General features: G+C 40.5%; 5 protein-coding genes across 5 annotated transcripts; 2 read left to right on the forward strand and 3 right to left on the reverse strand.

The window, feature by feature from the left end:
- The first annotated feature begins 1,769 nt into the window (after positions 1 to 1,769).
- Positions 1,770 to 5,762, forward strand: LOC113705669 (oligopeptide transporter 7-like). Its single transcript, XM_027227588.2, has 7 exons — positions 1,770 to 2,091; positions 2,332 to 2,858; positions 3,085 to 3,182; positions 3,379 to 3,948; positions 4,179 to 4,434; positions 4,588 to 4,770; positions 4,897 to 5,762. The coding sequence occupies exons 1-7, from the start codon at positions 2,049 to 2,051 to the stop codon at positions 5,506 to 5,508; spliced, it is 2,289 nt and encodes a 762-aa protein (XP_027083389.2). The 5' UTR covers positions 1,770 to 2,048; the 3' UTR covers positions 5,509 to 5,762.
- A 2,942-nt stretch (positions 5,763 to 8,704) lies between these two features.
- LOC113707074 (N(6)-adenosine-methyltransferase MT-A70-like) lies at positions 8,705 to 12,584 on the forward strand. Its single transcript, XM_027229234.2, has 7 exons — positions 8,705 to 9,991; positions 10,113 to 10,211; positions 10,332 to 10,415; positions 10,505 to 10,854; positions 11,302 to 11,518; positions 11,756 to 11,835; positions 12,013 to 12,584. The coding sequence occupies exons 1-7, from the start codon at positions 8,882 to 8,884 to the stop codon at positions 12,296 to 12,298; spliced, it is 2,226 nt and encodes a 741-aa protein (XP_027085035.2). The 5' UTR covers positions 8,705 to 8,881; the 3' UTR covers positions 12,299 to 12,584.
- An 889-nt stretch (positions 12,585 to 13,473) lies between these two features.
- Positions 13,474 to 14,915, reverse strand: LOC113707077 (early nodulin-like protein 8). Its single transcript, XM_027229238.2, has 2 exons — positions 14,358 to 14,915; positions 13,474 to 14,232 (listed from the first exon to the last, which is right to left on the reverse strand). The coding sequence occupies exons 1-2, from the start codon at positions 14,551 to 14,553 to the stop codon at positions 13,835 to 13,837; spliced, it is 594 nt and encodes a 197-aa protein (XP_027085039.1). The 5' UTR covers positions 14,554 to 14,915; the 3' UTR covers positions 13,474 to 13,834.
- Positions 14,916 to 15,912: 997 nt separating this feature from the next.
- On the reverse strand, positions 15,913 to 17,223 carry LOC113707076 (uncharacterized). Its single transcript, XM_027229236.2, has one exon. The coding sequence runs from the start codon at positions 17,088 to 17,090 to the stop codon at positions 16,026 to 16,028; it is 1,065 nt and encodes a 354-aa protein (XP_027085037.2). The 5' UTR covers positions 17,091 to 17,223; the 3' UTR covers positions 15,913 to 16,025.
- A 302-nt stretch (positions 17,224 to 17,525) lies between these two features.
- On the reverse strand, positions 17,526 to 20,997 carry LOC113707075 (uncharacterized). The gene is made up of 7 exons (XM_027229235.2): positions 20,685 to 20,997; positions 20,417 to 20,563; positions 20,143 to 20,241; positions 19,392 to 19,583; positions 19,044 to 19,163; positions 18,232 to 18,303; positions 17,526 to 18,118 (listed from the first exon to the last, which is right to left on the reverse strand). The coding sequence occupies exons 1-7, from the start codon at positions 20,958 to 20,960 to the stop codon at positions 17,894 to 17,896; spliced, it is 1,131 nt and encodes a 376-aa protein (XP_027085036.2). The 5' UTR covers positions 20,961 to 20,997; the 3' UTR covers positions 17,526 to 17,893.
- Between the last annotated feature and the right edge of the window lie 478 nt (positions 20,998 to 21,475).

Genomic DNA, 21,475 nt, shown 5'->3' on the forward strand with positions numbered 1-21,475 from the left:
GATGTGAATACCAGTAATATTGCCCAGCAATGGCGGATATGTGGTACCAAGCTTTCTTTCACATCTGAAAAAATCCAAATACGTTGGACAGTTTCCTTTAAAATTTGTTCTTGTCCCTTCAAAATTTTCGTTAAAAATTCAAAAACTACATTCGTCTGAGACCTATTTGCACAATATGAGCCCGTAAACACCATAATCTTGGGTTTGTTGTTCAGATCTTTTGATTTTAAGAAAATTTCACTGTAACAGCTTTCTGATAAGCACTTTTATGAGATAAACAGATCGTCCAAATCCATTCACTAGAATCAATCAATGTCCTTCAAAAAAAAAAAAAGGCCCATAATGGAACCAGGATTCATTCCCCCCCCCCCCCCCCCAAAAAAAAAAACCCGCTTCTTGAAGGCTTCAAGGCAATAATTGAAGAGCCAACCCATGTTTACTGAACTAGTCCTTGATAGCTTGATACCTGAGCAGGAAGAACACGCATTAATTTCCAGAAACACTTCCAATTTTATTGATATTCTTGCAAGAACCTGACTCCCATCCGACAACATATACTGGTATGCTTGTAATGGAATGGAATCATTTACATTTGACGGATCCTTCTCTATTGAAGATAACTCAGCAGGCATTGGTTGGGCTTTCCGAGATTCAGATGATAATTCATCAATTAAGCAAGAAGGTTTAACTCTTTATCCCCCATTCAAACTGGGGCTCTAGTCAAGCAGCTAGCTTGCTTGCTTGGATGCTTTAAAAGTGGACCAAACAACTATCAATAATGTGATTCTGCTCATATATACAGTAGTTGTTTGCTGCTGTTAAAGCACCTTTTATGGATCTGACCAGCTCCCCAGAATACATTAGGACTATTCTACGAGATGTAATGTCTCGTGTATTTTACCAATTTTTTTGCTCTAAAATTATTTTTGTCAAAGTTAGCAGATCAACTGTCACTTTGGCTCATCCCCTCTCAGGATCCTTGGCAAGTTGCTTTCATACCCAGGCTAAACCCCATGCATTGAAGGAGACCAGTTTCCAATATTCTCGCCTAATTTCTAGAAATAAAGAAATTCTTGAGGTGATTAAATTGGAAAAAAAAAAAATGGCAGGATCTTTAACTTCTCTGAATGCCACGCAATGCAAGCAACGGCCGAAATATTTGGCCACGCTTGGATTGCTTGTTTCCGTCTGAAAATATTGTTGTTTTCCGTGATCACATTTTCCTATCACCTTTTTCCCTTACATATATCAAATCGCTACAGTAATTTTTCCATGAAAAATGACGGAAAATGCAATCCAAACACAACATTTCTCTTTCGGTTTATTTCAGCGACTTGAGGCTACATTACGGTACATAATTATTATACTACATATGTATAAACTTTTCAAGTTTTATTGGAGTAATTAAGCAACTGCTAAAAGAAGTATTATATATATATATTTCTACAAGAATCTTGAATTTCCATCAAGTATTCCATGATGTGAAGGGTGGAATTAAGCAATAATGATTTTTTTTTTTTTTAAAGTCTCACTCAAAGCCTAATGATACGTTGACCATTAACTTCAACAGGGAAAGGCATGCGCCATAAATAAAAGCGAGTCAACAGAGCACCACGTGGCCCGCCAACTGCAACGACTCACCCACCAGCCCAGGCCCCAGAGTGGAGTTCATCCTCTCATATGATACATAACTTTGCACGCTACCATTCTCCAAATTTACAACTAACAAATTAGAGTCCTCAAGTTTCAAAAATCCCAGCCCTCACTCGAAGCTTTTTTTTTTTTTTTGTTCATCACACTTGCATAATTAACAAGTAGTAGCAACTAAAATTTATCTTGTCTACCTGCACACGGAACGAGATTCTTTAGTTAAGGATCACTTCCACCTACAAGTCTAACGAATCAAGAACACAGTCTAACTACAGAATAGCGGTGACGAGAAAGTACTGCTCCCTTATATTGTTTGTGTGTACTGTATATATATATATATATATATATATATATATCGAAAGAATAGCAGATTCATTAAGAGTTCAACGGGGGCAGCAATGGAAGAATCATCGGCAGATGAGATTCGGGCTCCTCTCATAAGTAAGTGCTCTCTCTACACTCTAATTAGTAGTGGCATTAGCGGGCTAGATATAGGTACAGTTTCCAGTTATACTGATCCATCTGTTTTACTCCTGTTTTTTTTTGGTAAATAAAGATGCATTAAGATAAAGTCAAATTAAGCCTACAGAGTAATAGCTAGTTAAAGACCCCTTGTTTCTTGTTTTGCTTTTACAACAACTCCATCGTCGTAAAACAATGAACTAATCTCCATCTGCGCAGTCTCGAAAGATGAAGACATTAATGATGATGACGTTCATGCAATATCGAGCTCCAAATCTAATGAGGTCCACCATGTATACGACGAAGAAGAAGAAGAAGAAAATTCGCCAATCCCGCAGGTGGCACTTACGGTACCAACCACAGACGACCCTTCTCTTCCGGTCCTCACCTTCAGAATGTGGGTGCTGGGGACGCTCTCCTGCATCTTGCTGTCCTTTCTGAACCAGTTCTTCTGGTACAGAACCGAACCCTTGACCATCACAGCCATCTCGGCTCAGGTAGCCGTAGTCCCTCTGGGCCAGCTCATGGCTGCAAAGCTCCCCAAAGGGGCCTTCTTCAAAGGGAGCCGCTGGGAATTCTCGCTCAATCCAGGGCCATTCAATGTAAAAGAACACGTGTTGATAACCATATTCGCAAACTCTGGTGCGGGCACCGTTTATGCTATTCACATAGTCACTGTTGTCAAGGCTTTCTATAAACGGCACATCACCTTCTTTGTGTCCTTGATTGTTGTTTTAACGACTCAGGTAATTAGTACATGGTACTACGTTGTAAGCCAACTCCTAGATATATATCCTATTCCTACCTACTTGCCTGTGCTTAATGAGTTGAATGGTTGCTGGATGTATATGCACCTATATATATATATATATATACACACACACACAAACACACATACATATGAAGATGATCATATCGGATTAGTAGTGAATAAATGGTTATGGATGGAGATGTGGTTAATTTGAATGGTAGGTGCTGGGGTTTGGATGGGCTGGTATTTTCAGAAGGTATTTGGTGGAGCCGGCAGCCATGTGGTGGCCAGCCAATCTAGTCCAAGTCTCCTTGTTCAGGTTTGTACTCCGTACCGGCCGACTGGTTTTAACTTTTCAGTCCGGAGAACATTCAAATAATGTCGATACATTTGGTAATTGACATTAATCATGCATGCATTCAAGCTTCTTTGTAAGCTTATCCTCATCGTGCGTTCAGTTCAGTGCGCGTTACATTTCAGAACTACAATCTTTCTAATTTTTATAATTTTTACAGGGCTCTCCACGAGAAGGAAGAAAGGCCCAAAGGCGGTGTAACGCGAACCCAATTCTTTCTAATTGCCTTCATTTCCAGCTTTGCTTACTACGTATTTCCAGGCTATCTTTTCCAAATGTTAACCTCCCTTTCATGGCTGTGTTGGATCTTTCCTACATCAATCCTAGCCCAGCAGCTGGGTTCGGGCCTGAATGGGCTGGGGATTGGGGCCATTGGGCTTGACTGGTCCACCATCTCCTCCTATCTAGGAAGCCCACTGGCAAGCCCATGGTTTGCCACGGCCAACGTTGCCGCAGGATTTGTGCTGGTCATGTATGTGCTGACTCCCCTGGCCTACTGGCTCGACCTTTACAAGGCCAAGACCTTCCCCATATTCTCCGATGAGCTCTTCAATGCCCGAGGCCAAGTTTACGACATCGCCGCCATTATTGACTCCAACTTTCACCTGGACATTGCGGCATATGAGCGAGAGGGACCCCTTTATCTCAGCACATTTTTTGCAATGACTTACGGCATTGGCTTTGCCGCTCTCACTGCTACCATTACGCACGTTTGTCTTTTCCATGGCAGGTACGCCCCTAAATGCTAAACAGGAGTACTGCTGCTATGTTCCTTGCTTGCATCGCTCCTATTTCTATTAGTTTCATGGGCTTCTTGTGATTTGATGTTTCATCTGCTTTAATATGAATGATATAATTGTACTGGGCGCGCGGAGAAAATTACAACGATGCTGATCGTGGAGATGAACTACATATTGCAAGTGTAAAGCTCATACATTTCAGCTTTCAAACTAAATGCAGCGAAATATGGGAGCAGAGCAAATCAAGTTTCAAAGAGAAGAAAATGGACATACACACAAGGCTCATGAGCAAGTACAATCAAGTACCCGAGTGGTGGTTTTGGTGCATTTTGGTCGCAAACATTGCGCTTGCAATTTTTGTTTGTGAATATTACAACGAGCAACTTCAGTTGCCATGGTGGGGCGTCCTGCTAGCTTGTTTAATCGCCATTTTCTTCACTCTGCCTATTGGCATAATCACTGCCATCACTAACCAGGTAATTCCTTATCATACTAGCTAGTATGACTTGTACCCATACTTTTGAAAACTGCAATGCATAAAAAAAAAAAAAGATTGATTTTTTTTTTTCACTCTCTCTCACAAGAAGTTACTTGTGTGATTTCCTGAAAGTTTATCCTTGAAATGATAGTCACCGGGGTTGAACATCATCACCGAATATATCATCGGTTACATATATCCGGGATATCCCGTGGCAAACATGTGCTTCAAGGTGTATGGATACATTAGCATGTCTCAGGCCATAACTTTCTTGCAAGATTTCAAGCTCGGCCATTACATGAAAGTTCCTCCCAGAACAATGTTTATGGCGCAGGTTCGATCACTTTCTATTAATTGCTTACAGCTTAAGTACGTTTCTTGATGAGCATTCCTTTAATCGAACGAATACTCTATTAATTTAAAAGCTGCCTAATTGCAATTAGTAATTTTTGTTGTTCAGGTTGTTGGAACTCTAATAGCGGCTATTGTGTATTTGGGCACGGCATGGTGGTTGCTGGAGACCATCCCGGACATATGCGAGACAACATCTTCTCAATCAGTATGGACCTGTCCAGGTGATCGTGTATTTTATGATGCATCAGTAATCTGGGGACTCATCGGCCCACGTAGAATTTTTGGAGATTTGGGAACTTACGCAATGGTGAATTGGTTCTTCCTTGGGGGAGCGATTGCTCCTCTTCTTGTGTGGTTGGCTGCTAGGGCCTTCCCCAATCAACATTGGATTAAACTTATAAACATGCCAGTATTGATTGGAGCCACCGGAAGCATGCCACCGGCAACTGCAGTTAACTACACCACCTGGATTATAGTTGGGTTCTTATCAGGCTATGTATGGTACAGATATAGGCCAGAGTCTTGGCGACGCTTCAATTACGTACTCTCTGGTGCATTAGATGCAGGTTTGGCCTTTATGGGGGTTCTGCTGTATATGGCACTGGGATTGGAAGACATCAGTCTCAGTTGGTGGGGAAATGACCTTGATGGTTGTCCTTACGCCACCTGCCCAACCGCCAAAGGGGTGGTGGTTGAGGGCTGTCCAGTGATCTCCTAGTTGAGATGAATGATCAAGAAAGCTGATTTTACTTGTCCTGTGTGTGTGTATATATAAAATTGTGTCTTTATTCTAATTCCTGGTTGCTTGATCAATGACGAAAGAGGAGGTAAGGAAGAGGTGGTTGGCCAAGGGAGTAGGGATTGCATTGCATGCAAGCAGTTGTCTAGGCACGAAGTAGGAAACACTACTGAACTATATGTTGTATTTTGAGAATTTACAGAATGACAGGGAGATGTTTGAATGTTGCATCATCCGGCTGGATTGTGCTGTGTTTTTCAGAATTATGTCAAAAACAGAACGACAGCAAAGTGTGTGAATATTCATCATCTGGGCTTACAAAATGCACCGTTTTTCATCAATTACGAAACAGAACGTTAGTTTCGTGAATTCGACACCGCAGGCTTAAAACTAAATTAATTTGGTAAGCTTATTCGAACTCATCTTGAAAATGACCAGACCAAGATGTCAAGCTGTTTAACAAGGAGTAATGGTTAGCATTTGTTACTGTCAATTGCAGAGGCTTTAGGAAATAGAACGAGGCTCTACAAGATAAAAGGTGGATGTGCCTAAATTCTAGAAACAGAGGTGAGTGATTTGCGAGATTAAACACAAAAAAAATTTTTTTTCTTTTTGGGTTCAATAAAATTAGAATTGTATTAATGAATTTGCTAGAAACCGTATAGCTTAAGAACATTACAAGATGCATTCCATAGGAACTCAGTCAAATGGCCGAAAGTCTGGAGACGACACCTGCATCTTTCCGGTTTTCCAAAAAATAAAAATAAAAATAAATCAAATGTTGAAGAGGTTAGTCTTGGGGATGATCAAATATGTGTAACACAGTACTATTTCATACGGACCGGCTCAATGTCGTTACTCATGGTTAGTGGCTCCAAGTGTGATTTTGTTGATTTGATTATTAAGTTTGTGTTTGATAAAACTGAAATCTGAAATTTGAATCTAAAATTTGAATTTATTAAGTTATTGAATTGTTAAGAATTAAATTTAATATATCTGAGTGCATATTATATTCAGTGATAAGTGAATATTTTATTATTTAATTTCAGAAACAAGTTTTGCCAAAAAAATTCAGTATCACTTAATTAATTCAAATGTTTAATTTTTTATTATGAAACAGGTCTGAATATGTTAAAATCTGATTCCATTAAATTTAAATGCTGAATCGGATTATTAAGCAGAGCCTAAGGCCTCGTTTGGATTGCATTTTCCGTCATTTTTCATGGAAAAAATACTGTAGCGATTTGATATATGTGAGAGAAATAGGTAATAGGAAAATGTGATCACGGAAAAGGACGCAATTTTCCTTGCTCTGCATTTGGTATGCGATAATCAATCGGAATGAAAAAGGTTTTTCCCACTTATGCATTTCATTCTCATATTATATGTGGATGTTTTGAGTTGGAAAGACCTTTTCCAGTGAAAAGTTCATTTCAACTTTTTCTTGGACGCTCTATCCCTCATGAAATTTTAAGAAAAACTATTTTCACCTTCATCTTGAAATGTCTAAAATTATTGGTGTCAAGTTTGCTCTCATACATTTTTTCGCTCCATTACCAACTACTAGGCTTTTTATTAATTTAATCAATAATTGACCATAATTTTTTTTACAAACTATTCTAGTTATTTTTAATTTTTTTTTTGCTAATTTTAAGATATTTTTCTTTAAACTTATGTGCAAACGTATATATATTTCTTTTTTTGCACTTGACATAGTGAAAAAAAATAAAGGGAGAATATGAATGTCTAACTTCATGTGATTTAATTTTTAATAAGCTGGTAATTATATTGTTATTTAAAACAAAAAGTGAAAATTAATATTCATATTTCAAAAATAAATAAAATATAATAATCAAATTATTTAAATAAGTACATAAGTTATTCATAATATACAAAAAAAAAAGTCAAAGTTCCTTGTATAAAGCAACAAATAGTATTTTGCAAATAAACAAAATAAATGTATAAATATGTAATCCTCAATAATAGATTTCAGGATAATTAAGTCAAATTTACACATATTTTATTCCATTTTGTCATTTAAAAATTGATTATACTAAATATTAGAAATGAAAAGCGTATTTCATGCACTAAACCAAGTTAGTTCTTTTGCCAAGTTAAATACCAAAAAGCCCTTTGTGATTTGTTGAATATTGAACTTGACTGCATACGGTTCATAAACTTACATTCTAACTTTCATTGGTTTTAACTAAATTGAAATGTAGACAAAAAAAAAAAACCTTTAAATTAACAATTGCACGTGAAATATCAAAATTGTCCTTTATAAAATAGTAGGATTAATTGTCAAAATGCTTTTGGTTTGTCAAATGTTCAACTTAACCTTTTATAATTCGAAAATCTACATATTAGCTCCTCATAATTTTAACTAAATTGAATTCGTCACATTAGCAATTGTTAAAGGATTCTCCTAACAATTGAAATTCATCACATTGGCATTCTCTTAATCCTCGTAGTTGTTAAAGGATTCATTGCAATTGTTATCACAAGGTGTTAAATTGCAAGTTTTTGAACTATATAGAGTTAAATATATAGTTATTAAAGAATTTATTGAAATTGTTTATCACGGTGGACTAGAATATAGGCCTACGAAGTTGTTCAATAACTCATTGAGATTATTTATGACAAAGGTTTGAAATATAAATTTTTGAACCACAGAGAGATAAGAAAGAACGTAGTTGTTAAAGGATTTATTGAAATTATTTATCATTTTTTTTTTACCTCAAGGATAGAAACCCGCACACACACTTACACTCAGTAGACGCAGAGAGCATCGAGAAACCGGCCCAACAGAGCAATCTAAGGGGGACTCACAGAGAAACCCTATCCAGCCAATTGGTGAAATTATTTATCATTAGAGAGCTAGATATGTAGGTTTGTAAATTACTGGGGATTAGCTAGAATATTCGACAAATCATAAAGATTTATTGGTATTTAATCCAATTATTTATAAACAGTAATCGTGACATTTTACATGCAACCTCAATTTAGACGGTTTCTGTCCAAATTTCAATTTAATTAAAATCGAGAGAAAGTTATAGTATTGTCTGCAAATTACAGGGAGCTAAGTTGAACTTTCAGTGAATTACATGGACTTTTTAGTATTTAACCCTTCTTTTGCCTCCGTCGTTTTATCAAACATGGAAAAGGCGGCAGCAGCAGCAGCTGCTGGGCTGAGGGGGGACTCTGCAAGCTTGCACTTTGCAGGGGGAGGATTGCTCAGGACCCCATCAGATCGCTCAGAAAACAAACTGAGACGCCTTAATTAAGCCCAATCTCCATTTTATTACTGCAATTTCACCTTAGGATTGCAAGAAAGGAAAAAGAAAAAAAAAACATGGAGACGCCATCTGAAGGCAGCAGCGAGGAGTCCATGACTGCCGTCAAGCAGGTCCGCAAGCAGCTAGAATCCCGTGTGGAGACCTTACACAACGCTCAGCTAAACCTCATCGCCTCTCTCCAAACCCTAGTCCCCGACCTCGTCTCCTCTCTCGACCTCTCTCTCAAAGCTATCTCTTCCTTCAACTCCCGCCCCTTTTCTCCCCTTCCCAACCCCCTTCCCAACCCTAACGCTAACGCTAACAACCTCAACCTTCCCAAATTGCCCCCTCGCATTCCACCTCTCTCTCAGGATCCCAACTCCGACTCCGACAAGTTTCTCATCGACGACGCCGGTGGGCCCCTCTCCCTCGTCAGGTCCATGGTCGCTGTTTGCTTGCTCGAGAGGGTGCCCTTTACCCCGATTGATTCCTCTACGGTTTTGAGGAAGCTCGAGAATGATCAGTCTGCCACGCCCGCCGAGCGGGCCGCGCTCAGGGACCTCGGAGGCGAGTCCGGGGCCATTTTGGCGGTGGAGATGGCCTTGCGCTCCATGGTCGAGGAGAATGGGGGAGTTGTGGACCTGGAGGAGTTTGTGGTCAGTGGCAAGTCTAGGGTTATGGTGATGAATATTGATAGGACTCGCCTGTTGAAAGAGTTGCCGGAAAGTAAGCAGCAGAGCGATTCAAATTCCGACCAGAAAAGTCGAGGTCTTGAGGGCCCCAGGAATGGGGGTGATGTTGTCAGTAGTAGTGGTGGAGGTTTTGGAATGGGGAGGCCAATGCCGGATATGTGGATGGGAGGGCCGGGAATGCCACCTGTGTTTCCTTCCGGAGGAGGAGTGGGGCCGAGGGGTGGTGGTCCGAGAGGGATGGCTGGGATTATGGGGGTCCCTAGAGGTGTTGGCGTGCCGCCTCCTATGCAGAGACCTCCCATGGGGTCGAATGGACCTGTGGGCGGCCCGGGTGCCATTGCTCTGAAGCCAAGGACCGAGGAGGATGATATGAAGGATCTTGAGGCTTTGTTGAATAAGAAGAGCTTTAGGGAAATGCAGAAGTCTAAAACCGGAGAGGAGCTTTTGGACCTCATTCACAGGCCCACTGCTAGGGAAACTGCTGTGGCTGCAAAGGTTAGTTTCTTTCTTAGATCATGACAAGGCTTTAGGACTCCCTAATAGCTCTTAAGTAAGTTGCTTTCTTGACTTTTAAGCGTCCTTAATGAGTTATGTGATTGCCCTGATTTTGTTTCAGTTCAAAAGCAAAGGTGGTTCCCAAGTAAAGGAGTACTGCTCAGCTTTGACAAAGGAAGATTGCCGACGGCAATCTGGTTCTTATATTGCTTGTGAAAAGGTTACTCTTTTGAGTCTATTTCCTTGTATTCTTTTGTCATATTGCTCTAGTTGAGATGATTCTACTTAAGTTCCATATTTTTTGAAGGATTTCTAAAAGTAAAGGTACTTGATGTTTTAGGTTCATTTTCGGAGGATAATTGCTCCGCATACTGATGTTAACTTGGGTGACTGCTCTTTTCTTGATACTTGTCGTCACATGAAGGTGAATTCAATTTTTGCTTTATATCTTAATACCAACAATGGGATACCTGAAATGTCTGTCATGTTACTGATGCTCACTATCCATGGCAGACTTGCAAATACGTGCATTATGAGCTTGACTCAACACCAGATATGTCACCAATGGGACCAGGGGCATTACCCCCTGCCAAACCATTGAAGCCTCAACGGGCTGACTATTGTTCAGAAGTAGAGCTTGGTGAAGCTCAATGGATCAATTGTGACATACGCTCATTTAGAATGGATATTCTAGGTCAATTTGGAGTTATCATGGCTGATCCACCATGGGACATTCATATGGAATTGCCCTATGGGACAATGGCTGATGATGAAATGCGTACCCTCAATGTTCCTGCTCTGCAGACTGATGGTCTGATTTTTCTGTGGGTAACTGGACGTGCAATGGAGCTAGGGCGTGAGTGGTATGTCATATTTAGAAATGATTTTCCTTGCTTTCTTTAGGATATGAAAGTCGTTGCCACTGGTGTGATGCCAAAAAAGTTTAGTGCCATCCTTATTTGTTGGTCAAAAAATGTGCTTACTAAAAAGTGAGAGAAATCATCTGAACTTGCCATATTGAGGTAGGGTTGAGTAATTGCTCTTGTAACTTCGGCTTCTCAAAATGAGAATCCGATTGTTGTATCATCCAATTTTTTCTCAATGATGATATTTTTCCAGTCGTGGTGCAATAGATTTGTCTTGAATGATCAAGATATCATTCAGCATTTATGTTTACTTTCTAAGATTTGTCTTTCATTTAGATGTTATTGTGTTCTGCATTTTCAATTTGCCAAAAAGGCAAAGATAGAACTATGTGCTTCAATGTAAATTGTCACTAGAAACTCAAGAATTTTATCGTCATCTTGCAGTTTGGAACTCTGGGGGTACAAGCGTGTTGAGGAGATTATCTGGGTGAAGACGAATCAACTTCAACGGATTATCAGAACAGGCCGGACAGGCCATTGGCTGAATCACAGTAAGGAGCATTGCCTTGTTGGGATAAAAGGCAATCCAGAAGTAAATCGAAACATTGACACTGATGTCATTGTTGCGGAGGTCCGAGAGACAAGTCGGAAGCCAGATGAGGTTAGTTGAGTTACACCTTTGATGGCAAGGGAGGGGAAAAATTGAAAAGATATGTATATCTGTGGGGGTGTGTGTGTGTTATCATATATCCTGCTCTTCTGCAAATTGGTCCGTTTTTCCTGTTTTAGTGGATACACTTGCAAAGGAAGGGAGAAAAAAAATTTCTTATTCTTATTTTTGTTCTGTGTTGTGATTCATAAATTTCTGAGGCTAATTGGTGCCTATCATATTATTCAGATGTATCCCATGCTGGAGAGGATAATGCCAAGGGCAAGAAAGCTGGAGTTATTTGCTCGAATGCATAATTGTCATGCAGGGTATTTGATCATGATTTCTAGAACATTTTTGAGATTGTCAAACAGATATGCATCTGAGGTTTTTTTTTTTTCGCTTAATATGCATCTAAGGGTATCTTCTTTTTTAGGAAACTAGGTAACAGGAATCATTAAGTTGCTTTAAAAGCTCTGCTGGTAACGCTTACATGTCTTCTTCAGGTGGATGGCACTGGGTAACCAGTTGAATGGTGTACGGCTTGTTGATGAAGGCCTTCGAGCGAGGTTCAAGGCTGCTTACCCAGATGTGGAGGTGCAGCCCGCATCACCCCCAAGGGCATCATCATCTGCCATGGATGTGGACTTGAATGCTGCTCAGGTAAGGAATCCGTTTGCGGCAGGTGAATTGAAAACTTCAGGAACTCCATATGTGGAGGCAACTGCTCCCGGCCTTGCTCACGCGTCTCAAGAGAAGCCTACAAGTCCTGATGTGGGGTTGATCAGCTAATACCTTGAGTCGTCGTGTAGTGTAACTTGGTAAACTATCGAATTGTCAAGTTATTATTATCATATAGGTGAGGTCGTGGTGGAGTTAACCATTGAGGTGGTTAGCGGGTTGCTTCTGTCCTTCATGCCAATCTTAGACTAACCAATTTCCCACTTTCAAGCCTAGGACCAGAAAAACCGTTGCCTCCATGTAATACATAGTTTTGAGAAAAAGAATGAAGAGGTTTAACTTTCTAGATGTGATAGAAGGAAAAGAAATGTCAAATATGTTTATTTATTATTCCTCATCCTGTGTGTGTGGCGTTAAATTGTTTGTCTCCGACTCCATGACTAGACCTCACCATTGCTATGAGAACGCCTTCAGTATAGCTTGACCTGATGCAGTGTCATCCAACTACTGCATTTCTGGCGGGGCATTTCCTGCGGGGTTCCTTGCGAAATGCTGAGCTAGCAATGTGGTTTTCTTCGGAAGTTCTTTTGCGGTTGAATGCGAAAAGGAATTTGTGAGGAAATTACGTTATACCTGAGTTTAAAGAGATTAACAAAATAATGGGTGTAATTGTGAAAGTGAATGTTCGCTGGGGAAAATTTGACAAAATTGGTTCTTTTCATGCTCTCGATGGCGAGTGGCTGGTTTCAGCTGGCAACGAGTGTATTGTATGGACGCGTTACCCTTTGTCGTTCGCTGGGGAAAATTTGACAAAATTGGTTCTGTTCCTGTTGGAGTTTTATTGAAGTTGGTGCTTCACTTACATTGAGAAGAGCAAAAGAGGAAGGAAAACAACGGCTTGAAATAACTCAAATTTGTTGCCTCCCCGATGTGCCAAGTACTAACTGCTGCTACGTTTTATCTTTTTTTCTTGATTTTTTAGAAACTGAATTTGGCGCAGGTTGCCGCTAGATGTTATAAGGAAACCTCTTGGAGGACCTCCTTCCCTGTCTGGCTGATGAATGCAGCCAGGGAAGATATGCTGAGCAGTCGCTCAAGCTGATGTAGTACCAGTTTTGGTGAATGAAATATCTTTGCCGCTTTGGAAGAAAAAAAAAAAAAAAGAATATGGAGGGGACCCACATCCAAGTTAATCTCAGGCTCTATTGCTCTAACTCTCCACTTCAATTCCTCTGTAACAAAATGGCAATAATGGAGAACTTGATCGTGTGTGCAGTGATGATATGTTTCCGGGCAAGAAGAAAAGGTTGATTGATATTCATATCATACACTAAGTAGCAAGTAGGGTCAACAACAGCTTTACGCTTTTGCGAATACAATCTTGTATCACGGCAAAGAATTACATATTACATGTAAGAACCATCATATTTGGTCGGAGTATTACAAATAATCCAGAATTAATTTTTTTTTAAAAGAAATAAATGGGAAAAAAAATTCGACTTCTTCCTCCAGAGGTAAAAGAAGACAAACCCAAACCAATTTGCCTAATTCAAAACTATATATGCGAACAAATAAACTTCCGGAGATTTGGAAGATTGTATCCTCTTTCAAACCATTAAAAATGTCTCTTGCTCAGATTCAGATCATTCAAACGCTGCCGATGGCAATCACACTCACACACAGGAAGAGTAGAGTGGCAGCCGACATTGAGATGGGACGAACTCTGGTCAATGGTGCCGAAGAGGGGGCTGTTTCCTGCATTGGCATGGGACCGAAAACAGTAGGATAAGAAGGAGAAGGTGCAGTTGAAGCATCATCTGGTGGAAATACGTAAGATCCATTTCCAGGAACAGCAATTCGAATCTTTTGCGACTTTTCACAGTGCCCCGGTACGCCACTGGTGAAGTAAAACAAGCCGGGGGACGTAATATTGAAGAGCGAATTGCCATCGTTCATTGTCAAGATTGGATCTTTAAGGTTGCAGCTCTTATAGGATTGAGCTGTTACTTGTATTACCGAATCTTGACTTGGAGGGTAAAGGAACACTGCAAAAGAGTTGGGAGCTGAATCATTAGATTGCTGATATGAACAACAAAACAGAGTGTGGAGAGCAATGCAAAAGTGGGGAAAAAATCCAGTGGAATGAGGGAGTTGCAAAGAATTAACTCACAGAGGGAATCTCCAATGGTGAAGTTGTGGTTGCTGGACCATATATGGTAGACATCTGGATTTGCGGAAGAGGGTACGTTCCAAGCATCCAAATCTCCGACTTTGTATTGGTAGCAGCAGACTCTGGCGGTTTGGATCAAAAGATACAACTGAAGAGCATGCGAAAACTGGCATCTTGAAATTCTAAGACTTGCCATATGGTGGCGTCGCTGCACTCTGCACTTGCCTTTCCTCCGTCCAATCTGGAGAGGGACACAAAACAACTTAGGAGTCCGGGAAATGAACTTTTCTATTGGCCAAAGAGAATCGGAGTATTCACTAATTGATTGCTCAATTGTTGATTGGTGGGGTAAAGACGGAAGAGACACGTGCCAGCTGGATTTACTACAATGTCCTCGGTTTTTTTTTCTTTGTTTTTTTTTTTTTGGGGTGCCGGGTGTGCAGTCAAAGGTTTGATGTTTTAACCACCGGCACCTATGATTCTTCAACGAGTTCTTTGACTGGGGATGCTTTTCTTGTACTAGTGCTCGGTTTTTATTCTTTCTCCGCTCTTTCTTTCTTTCCTTCCTTCCTTTTTTTTTTCCCCCCGCGGGGAGAGGGAGGGGGGGGATTGGGGAGGTGGAACAGACCAGTCCATAAAGCTATGTTTGTTGGTATTTCTTGTTTTGGTAAATCAGTGCAAACTTTATTTTTTTTGACAGAGGGAGTATTCTAGATTTGTCAGACTAATCTTCCTCCGTCTGGGTACTGCCTCCAAGGATACATAAACGGTAGAGAAGTGATTCGAACCCACGATCTTGAGATCTAACTAGACTATCCCGAAATCATTCGAACCAATCCCAAAGGCCGGTGCAAACATTTTGGATCTACTGGTTCTGGTTTTGCATGCTGCAAGACGAGGTAGGACAACCCAGCAGAGAGAGAGAGAGAGAGAGAGAGAGAGAGAGAGAGAGAGAGGAGAATGGTAAGGAAAGGAAAAGGACGAGGGGGAATTTTACATTATTGGAGAAAACCATAGCACATGGTACAGTTTGGACAAGCACCCCATGATGCAGCTCATCATTGGGAAGAAGTGGTACAAGTCTATGCCTGCCTGGGCAAGAATTATGTAGTAACTGGCTACTGAAAGTGACCGAGTTCGAGGGTCTTTTCATAACAGTCCCACCCAATCTACCGACGCTAAGTAAGTCACTCAGCCACCATGGCAACAATTATTCATACGCGCTAAATTAATCACTTTGCAGAATTTGCACCTAATCTGTTGAGTGTAGAGAGTAGTAATTACTCCATATGTTTTTCTCCAACAGAGCAATTACCCCATATATCCTTTTTACACAAGCAGGGAGCAGCAGGAAATCGGGAGGCAACAAATTTTTTCATATTCTTTCTTTCTTTCCTTTTCGTCTTTGGCAATCTAAACCAGATTTTGTAATACGGATACGTTCGCACATTCGCAATCTAACTCATGAAACAAATTCGTCCACATGACAAAGGAAAGAAGAAAGGGGGCGGTGGTAGATGATACTCCAATGAGAAAGAAAGGGAAAGGAAAGACAAACACGAAGAGGATTTCATTTATTTATTTTTGCCCAACCCTTGCATCTTACATTCGACAGGCGGTACGGTACGGTAATTCAACAGCAGCATTTAAAAAAAAAAAAAAAATTTTTTACTCGCTCCAATACTTTTCATCCCCATTCTCACCACCCTCGCCTTCTTCTGAAGACTTGTCCGCCTCCTCCACACCCGTGGACCAAAACCTCTCCACGTCCTCTACAGCTGCATTCCTGAACAACCCTACATCCACTGCCCCAGACACCATGTGATACCCTCGTGATTTTAAATCCAACCCACTATCGTGCGGCATGGCAAAGCCAGCCAAGTAGGCCCCTCCTTCCTCAGGCGGCTTCGACTCCGCCAGCACCGCCTTCTCAGCTGCCCTCATCACCTCCTTCACCTTCTTATGACCCGGGTCCCACAAGTACCCCAGACTCGCACTTAAATCCAACGGCCCCATTTGGATACAGTCCACCCCATCAACGGCCGCGATCTCCTTAATCCTCTTCACTCCCTCCCCACACTCCACCTGGCACATGATCAACAGCTCCTCCTCGTAGTTGCTTAAATACCCTTCGTCAATCCCGTAGCCCGAGGCCCGAACTACTGTGTGCGCCGAGCCCCGGACCCCACTGGGCGGGAAGCGGCAGTAAGACACGGCCTTTTGGGCCGCCTTCGGCCCGTCTATCATCGGGAACATGATTCCTTGCGGGCCCAGATCCAAGGCCTTCTTGGCCCAGGTGGCGGAGGATTCCGGGATCCTGAGGATGGTGGCAGTGTTGGTGGCGGCAAGGGCGTGGAGGCAAGGGAGGGCGTCGGAGATGCCGCCGGGGCCGTGTTCCATGTCGACGACTGCGAAGTCGTAACCGGACAGGCCGGCGATCTCGGCGAGGGTCGGGGAGAAGCTGAGGAGGAATATGCCGTAAAGAGTCTGGCCATTTCTGAGGCGGGATTTGAGTGTTTCTGGGGCGGCGGCGGAGGACGAAGAACTTTTAATGCGTATGGGAGTGGTGGGGCCGGAGCATTTGAGGTTTAAGGAGAGATGGGTAATTGGAGGAGAAGGAAAGAAGGGCAAGGGTGGCTGAATTGAATGAGGTCTTGGGGAGAGAGTAGGATAAAGGGCTGTTTTTCTGAGAGTTGAGAGGGAAGAAGAAGAATTGTTTGCCACAGTGGCCATGGCCGAACTAACTTCGACTTGGGTAAGGTTGTGGTGGATGGCCAAGACCCCCTGCGCCTTGTATTGTTTTCGCGCACAAAATGAGAAAAAACGAACCGTTAGGGCTCTCTTTAATTATTTTTTTAACTGGAACCTTGCATTTTCCGGGTGCAAGGGCAAGCGTTTGCCTTGAAAAGTATACATTTCTTTCCGCCACCATAATCCTCCATTCACCTTCATTATAGCTAATTCAGTAAAAGAAGCCACCTATGATCATAATTAATTTGATTATAGGATGATGGACTTGTAGTTTTAATCAGCTGCTTCATTACATATCTCCCGAGTCGGAAACAGAAATAGAACCAAAAATGACGATGATTGTTTTCCTTCCATGGTAGCGAGAGGCTGAAACCTGAATGCAGCAGCTTTAGCCTATAATAAGTAGACATCCCAATCTCAAGTAAAGCAGAGTCAGTCAATTCTGAATAACGTAAAAACGCAGATCTCAACATACAAAGCAATCTTCCGTCCATCCAGGACTTAAAAATTCTATTCCCACTTCGACTTAAAAATTTTTGAATTCCTTTCTTCCTTCCTAACTTTGTGATGAATTCAGAAGGTAGTAAAACGTCCAAATCCATCTCAAAGTTAAACCTAAACTCAAAGCTGCCAACGCTGACAATTCTTAGGCGAACAACTGCAGCACAGCAACAACGCTGGGTTGGCACTGTGCTCGAATCCTGAAGTAGTTGTCTCCTAACGAAAATAAGTGAAAGCTGTAGGTTTGTGTCCTCGGAAAAAATTGGAAGTTCTATGTTTGTGTCCTAGAGTTTCAAAGCAGCCTGGGCCATTGCCAGAGCGCCCTCGTAACTTTGATTTCCACCAATAAAACCACTCATATGCACGAATACACAACCAGGAATGCCAGTCAACTTAGACAGTTCATCATCTCTGAGGCCGCGCCATTGAGCTGGAAGGGCCTTCCGGCTCTCAAATCTATCAGGAGATACTGCCACTGCCTGCACTCGCCAACTTTTACTTCTGTCATCCTACAAAAGCAAAGAAAACAATTTTAAACCAACCAAGAACTCAAGGAAAATTCATGTCAAGAGGTTAATAAATTCAGATGAAAGTGATAACAAAACAAGATGCACCTAGGTACCTGGTAAAGGACGTATTTAATAGGAGGATCAATCTTCATCTCCGCCTCAAGCTCAAACAAATGAAGCTTCCACTATGGGACAACACAATGCCAAATAAAAATTTCTCAGCTTGGAGCCCATATGCCATGGGTTATGTGAACAAATAACAAACTGATACTATGATAAGGTTCTAACACCCATAAATGTTTGAGGTATGTTTTGATAAAGTACCATGCGCAGTATCTCCCAGCAAAGAAATGGGTGTGTCATAGAATTTGTAATACTGGTGATACTATGAAAAACTTACATAAAAAAAAAAAGACAAAAAAAATCTAACAGATAGAATTTGTAATAATAATGATACTATTAAAACGTGTTTCAAAAAAAAAAAGACGAAAAAGAATCTAACAAAAAGATGCCAAATCATCACGGTTCAATACAAGAATTTGAAAGTTTTCCCACCTTCAAATCAAATGTGACTTGCATGGCATACATATAATGTGATGGTAGCTTCACAAAATGTAACCAGAAAACAGGTATACATATTATTCGTTTCATAAAGACGGAAAACATGCATAACTGACACTAGGCAACAACAACCTATCTTGTCTCTCTTTAACTGTTAGTGACCATTCTCAACTGTAGAACAAAAGATATGCGCTATCCAGGACAAGTCTTCCAAGAAATAACTGATTGCAAGTAAGTGCAGAGTAATAATGACAACAATCTAAATCAAGCACTTATGAGCTACAGAGTAATGAAAGATTGTAGATTTAAGGGAAAAAGCATTAAAAAGCTGCACTATCTTGCACAAAGTTTTCAAATTACTTACAGGGCAAAATCTCTTCAAGACCATGATTTCTCCACGTGGATCAATATCTTGTCTTTCTGCAAGAGACTCAATGACAATTGCCCGAGCAGGTAACCATGATCTTACATGAAACCGTACACTCTGTGAATAAAAGGAAAGATTTGTTACCAGTTTAAACAAACAACTTCAGTGCAGCTAGTCAACTATTGGGCTATAAATCCTTCTATCCTTGTCAGATCAAAACCAGACTAATTAACCTTCAAAATAAATGTGACAGTAGCCCTACTCCCCAAAATCTTTAGCAAGATTTAAAGTGCAAAAACTTAATCTTCCAAAAAATAGATAAAAAAACAATTAAGGAAGCCTTACATCCAAAAACTCACTCCCAGCCAGAATCATTGCACGTTCAAAGGCTTCATTCTCTCTCTCAGATGACTGGTCAGGATCGGTCCAGTCCAAATTTAACCTTCCTACCCGAGAAGACAAGTGAGTATTGTTTACATACTTCGGGGGCTGGTCTGTGTCGTATTGGTTAATTCCATTGTCTATTGCATCAATTGCCTGTGAAAGTTGAACAAAAATGTCAACACAATTGATCCAAGGAGAAATATCTCCTACCTGTGCAAACTGTCCCAAATGCCATTACAGACAGATGACATTTCATCACTTCATACATTTATCCGCCCCCACCCCATTTCCATGAGAAACATATTTTTTCCAGGAGTACAATTGTAGCTAGGTAAAAAGTGTTGTAGAATCTACAGCAAGTCTTCATTTCCTTCCCACCTTTTACAAATTAATAGCCAGTCAATTATCCTTCATACTACTTTAAGAGATATAGATAATTAAACACAGGAACTAAATGTTTAAGCATTGCATTGACTAATTAATATTGTCCTCACACTTCGTTCAGCACAAAGATTTCTTCTTAAATAAAAGAATCCTTTCGAGCAAGGTATCTTTTTCCCATAATATGATCTTGAATTATGGCTCAAAGAAGTTTGTTACTTTACCATCCAGTTCTACATTCAGAATTCTTGAGGTGCCATGATCACAAAGAGAACAATTATATCGTCAAATAACCGGGGAAGGGGGTTTAGACAGAGCACTTTGTCAGTACCTCCATGAAGCTCTTATAAACTGCTAAAAACAACCTTTGCACATCAAGATGTTGTTCCTCAACTCCAAGCTCTTTTGCGATAATCTCCTTTCCAAAGTGCTAATCAAATGCAATGCATCGTTACTTAATACTCTTAAGGGATGTCACAGAGGATTCAAAAGATAGATCATGGAAACTAAAATCTCTCAACTGATAGAGAAAGTCTATTCAACTGCCAAATGAGACATAGAAGCATACGTCGTCAGACATAATTAAGTAAATATATATTTTCTACCTTGTAGACGAGACCAGCACTACTGAGCTTTGTATTAAAGCCATGCCCAAAAACCTCCTCAAAACCTTTTTGGTGATGATCATACCGATCGTGACTTGGATCGTAAATCCCACCAACATCAAGAACAGCATCAAGCTTTTCCAAAACCTTCAATTCAAGCATTTCATCAAACACATTAACTACACGTCAGATGCACAAACCTATACCCACCGAAAACTGCGGCGCCTGTAGAACCTGCACGAAGTGTGAAAGAGATGACAATAATGACCTGAGGATCACGAGAACGGACGATTTGGGCATCGGAGAATTTTCTGGTAAGGCGAATCATGAAGCAGCCGAGAGCTTCGTCACAGTGGAAGCTACCATTGTGAGTTCCCACTCGCTTTGTTGTTGTGAGGTTGCCGGAAGCTGTGGGTGAAGAAGAAGCGGTGCTGAAGGTGGCTGCCATGAGAGGGAAGATGAAGTTGTTGCGTTGCGTGTGAAAGTTGAAGTTGAAAAGCGGCTTCTTGCTGAGAAGAACTCTTTGAACTACTGCCGCCAACATGCCTGTCGCTATTTCTAACCGCCCAGATCCAAACAGCTCCGGATCCTTTTTATAATAATAAATAATATTAGAGTATTATTATTCAATTTAAACCAATGTCTCGTTTGTATGGTCACCTTACTTGTAATTGTAATAAACCTCCAATAATCCTCGAAAATTTCCTCCCCTCCCCCCTTCTGCAAATGAAAAAACTCATATCATTTTTCCCGATAGAATACAAATTGCTAATTATATCTTTCTTATAAATTTCTCTTTTAGTTTATCCACACATACGGTGAATTATTTTTCTTAAAATCAGAATTCACGTCAAGATAACTATCTATAAATATTTTTTACTTTTAACTATTTGAACATCTGTTTTTCGCATAATTATCTCTAAACATTATAGCTATCATTATGGAATTATTTTATAAAATATTTAAAACATTAAAAATTGATTTAATAATGAAAAATTTATACTATAAAACATATTATCATAAATACTATTTATTTATTTTTATTGCACGCATGTCGAG

Source organism: Coffea arabica, chromosome 8c (genome assembly GCF_036785885.1).
Source record: "Coffea arabica cultivar ET-39 chromosome 8c, Coffea Arabica ET-39 HiFi, whole genome shotgun sequence".
In the NCBI taxonomy this organism is placed as follows: domain Eukaryota; kingdom Viridiplantae; phylum Streptophyta; class Magnoliopsida; order Gentianales; family Rubiaceae; genus Coffea; species Coffea arabica.

What these genes read in the sequence shown, in the direction of transcription:
- LOC113705669 (XM_027227588.2), top strand. Translation starts at nt 2,049, where the DNA reads ATGGAAGAATCATCGGCAGATGAGATTCGGGCTCCTCTCATAA. An exon ending in GTTTGTCTTTTCCATGGCAG is followed by an intron (nt 3,949 to 4,178) that starts GTACGCCCCTAA and finishes AACTAAATGCAG; the next exon opens with CGAAATATGGGAGCAGAGCA. An exon ending in TCACTGCCATCACTAACCAG is followed by an intron (nt 4,435 to 4,587) that starts GTAATTCCTTAT and finishes TTGAAATGATAG; the next exon opens with TCACCGGGGTTGAACATCAT.
- LOC113707076 (XM_027229236.2), bottom strand. Translation starts at nt 17,090, where the DNA reads ATGGCCACTGTGGCAAACAATTCTTCTTCTTCCCTCTCAACTCTCAGA.
- LOC113707077 (XM_027229238.2), bottom strand. Translation starts at nt 14,553, where the DNA reads ATGGCAAGTCTTAGAATTTCAAGATGCCAGTTTTCGCATGCTCTTCAG. An exon ending in CACCATTGGAGATTCCCTCT is followed by an intron (nt 14,233 to 14,357) that starts GTGAGTTAATTC and finishes ACTCTTTTGCAG; the next exon opens with TGTTCCTTTACCCTCCAAGT.
- LOC113707074 (XM_027229234.2), top strand. Translation starts at nt 8,882, where the DNA reads ATGGAGACGCCATCTGAAGGCAGCAGCGAGGAGTCCATGACTGCCGTC. An exon ending in ATGGAGCTAGGGCGTGAGTG is followed by an intron (nt 10,855 to 11,301) that starts GTATGTCATATT and finishes GTCATCTTGCAG; the next exon opens with TTTGGAACTCTGGGGGTACA. An exon ending in ATGCATAATTGTCATGCAGG is followed by an intron (nt 11,836 to 12,012) that starts GTATTTGATCAT and finishes TGTCTTCTTCAG; the next exon opens with GTGGATGGCACTGGGTAACC.
- LOC113707075 (XM_027229235.2), bottom strand. Translation starts at nt 20,960, where the DNA reads ATGTTGGCGGCAGTAGTTCAAAGAGTTCTTCTCAGCAAGAAGCCGCTT. An exon ending in TCCGTTCTCGTGATCCTCAG is followed by an intron (nt 20,564 to 20,684) that starts GTCATTATTGTC and finishes CTTGAATTGAAG; the next exon opens with GTTTTGGAAAAGCTTGATGC. An exon ending in GTGCTGGTCTCGTCTACAAG is followed by an intron (nt 20,242 to 20,416) that starts GTAGAAAATATA and finishes GCATTTGATTAG; the next exon opens with CACTTTGGAAAGGAGATTAT.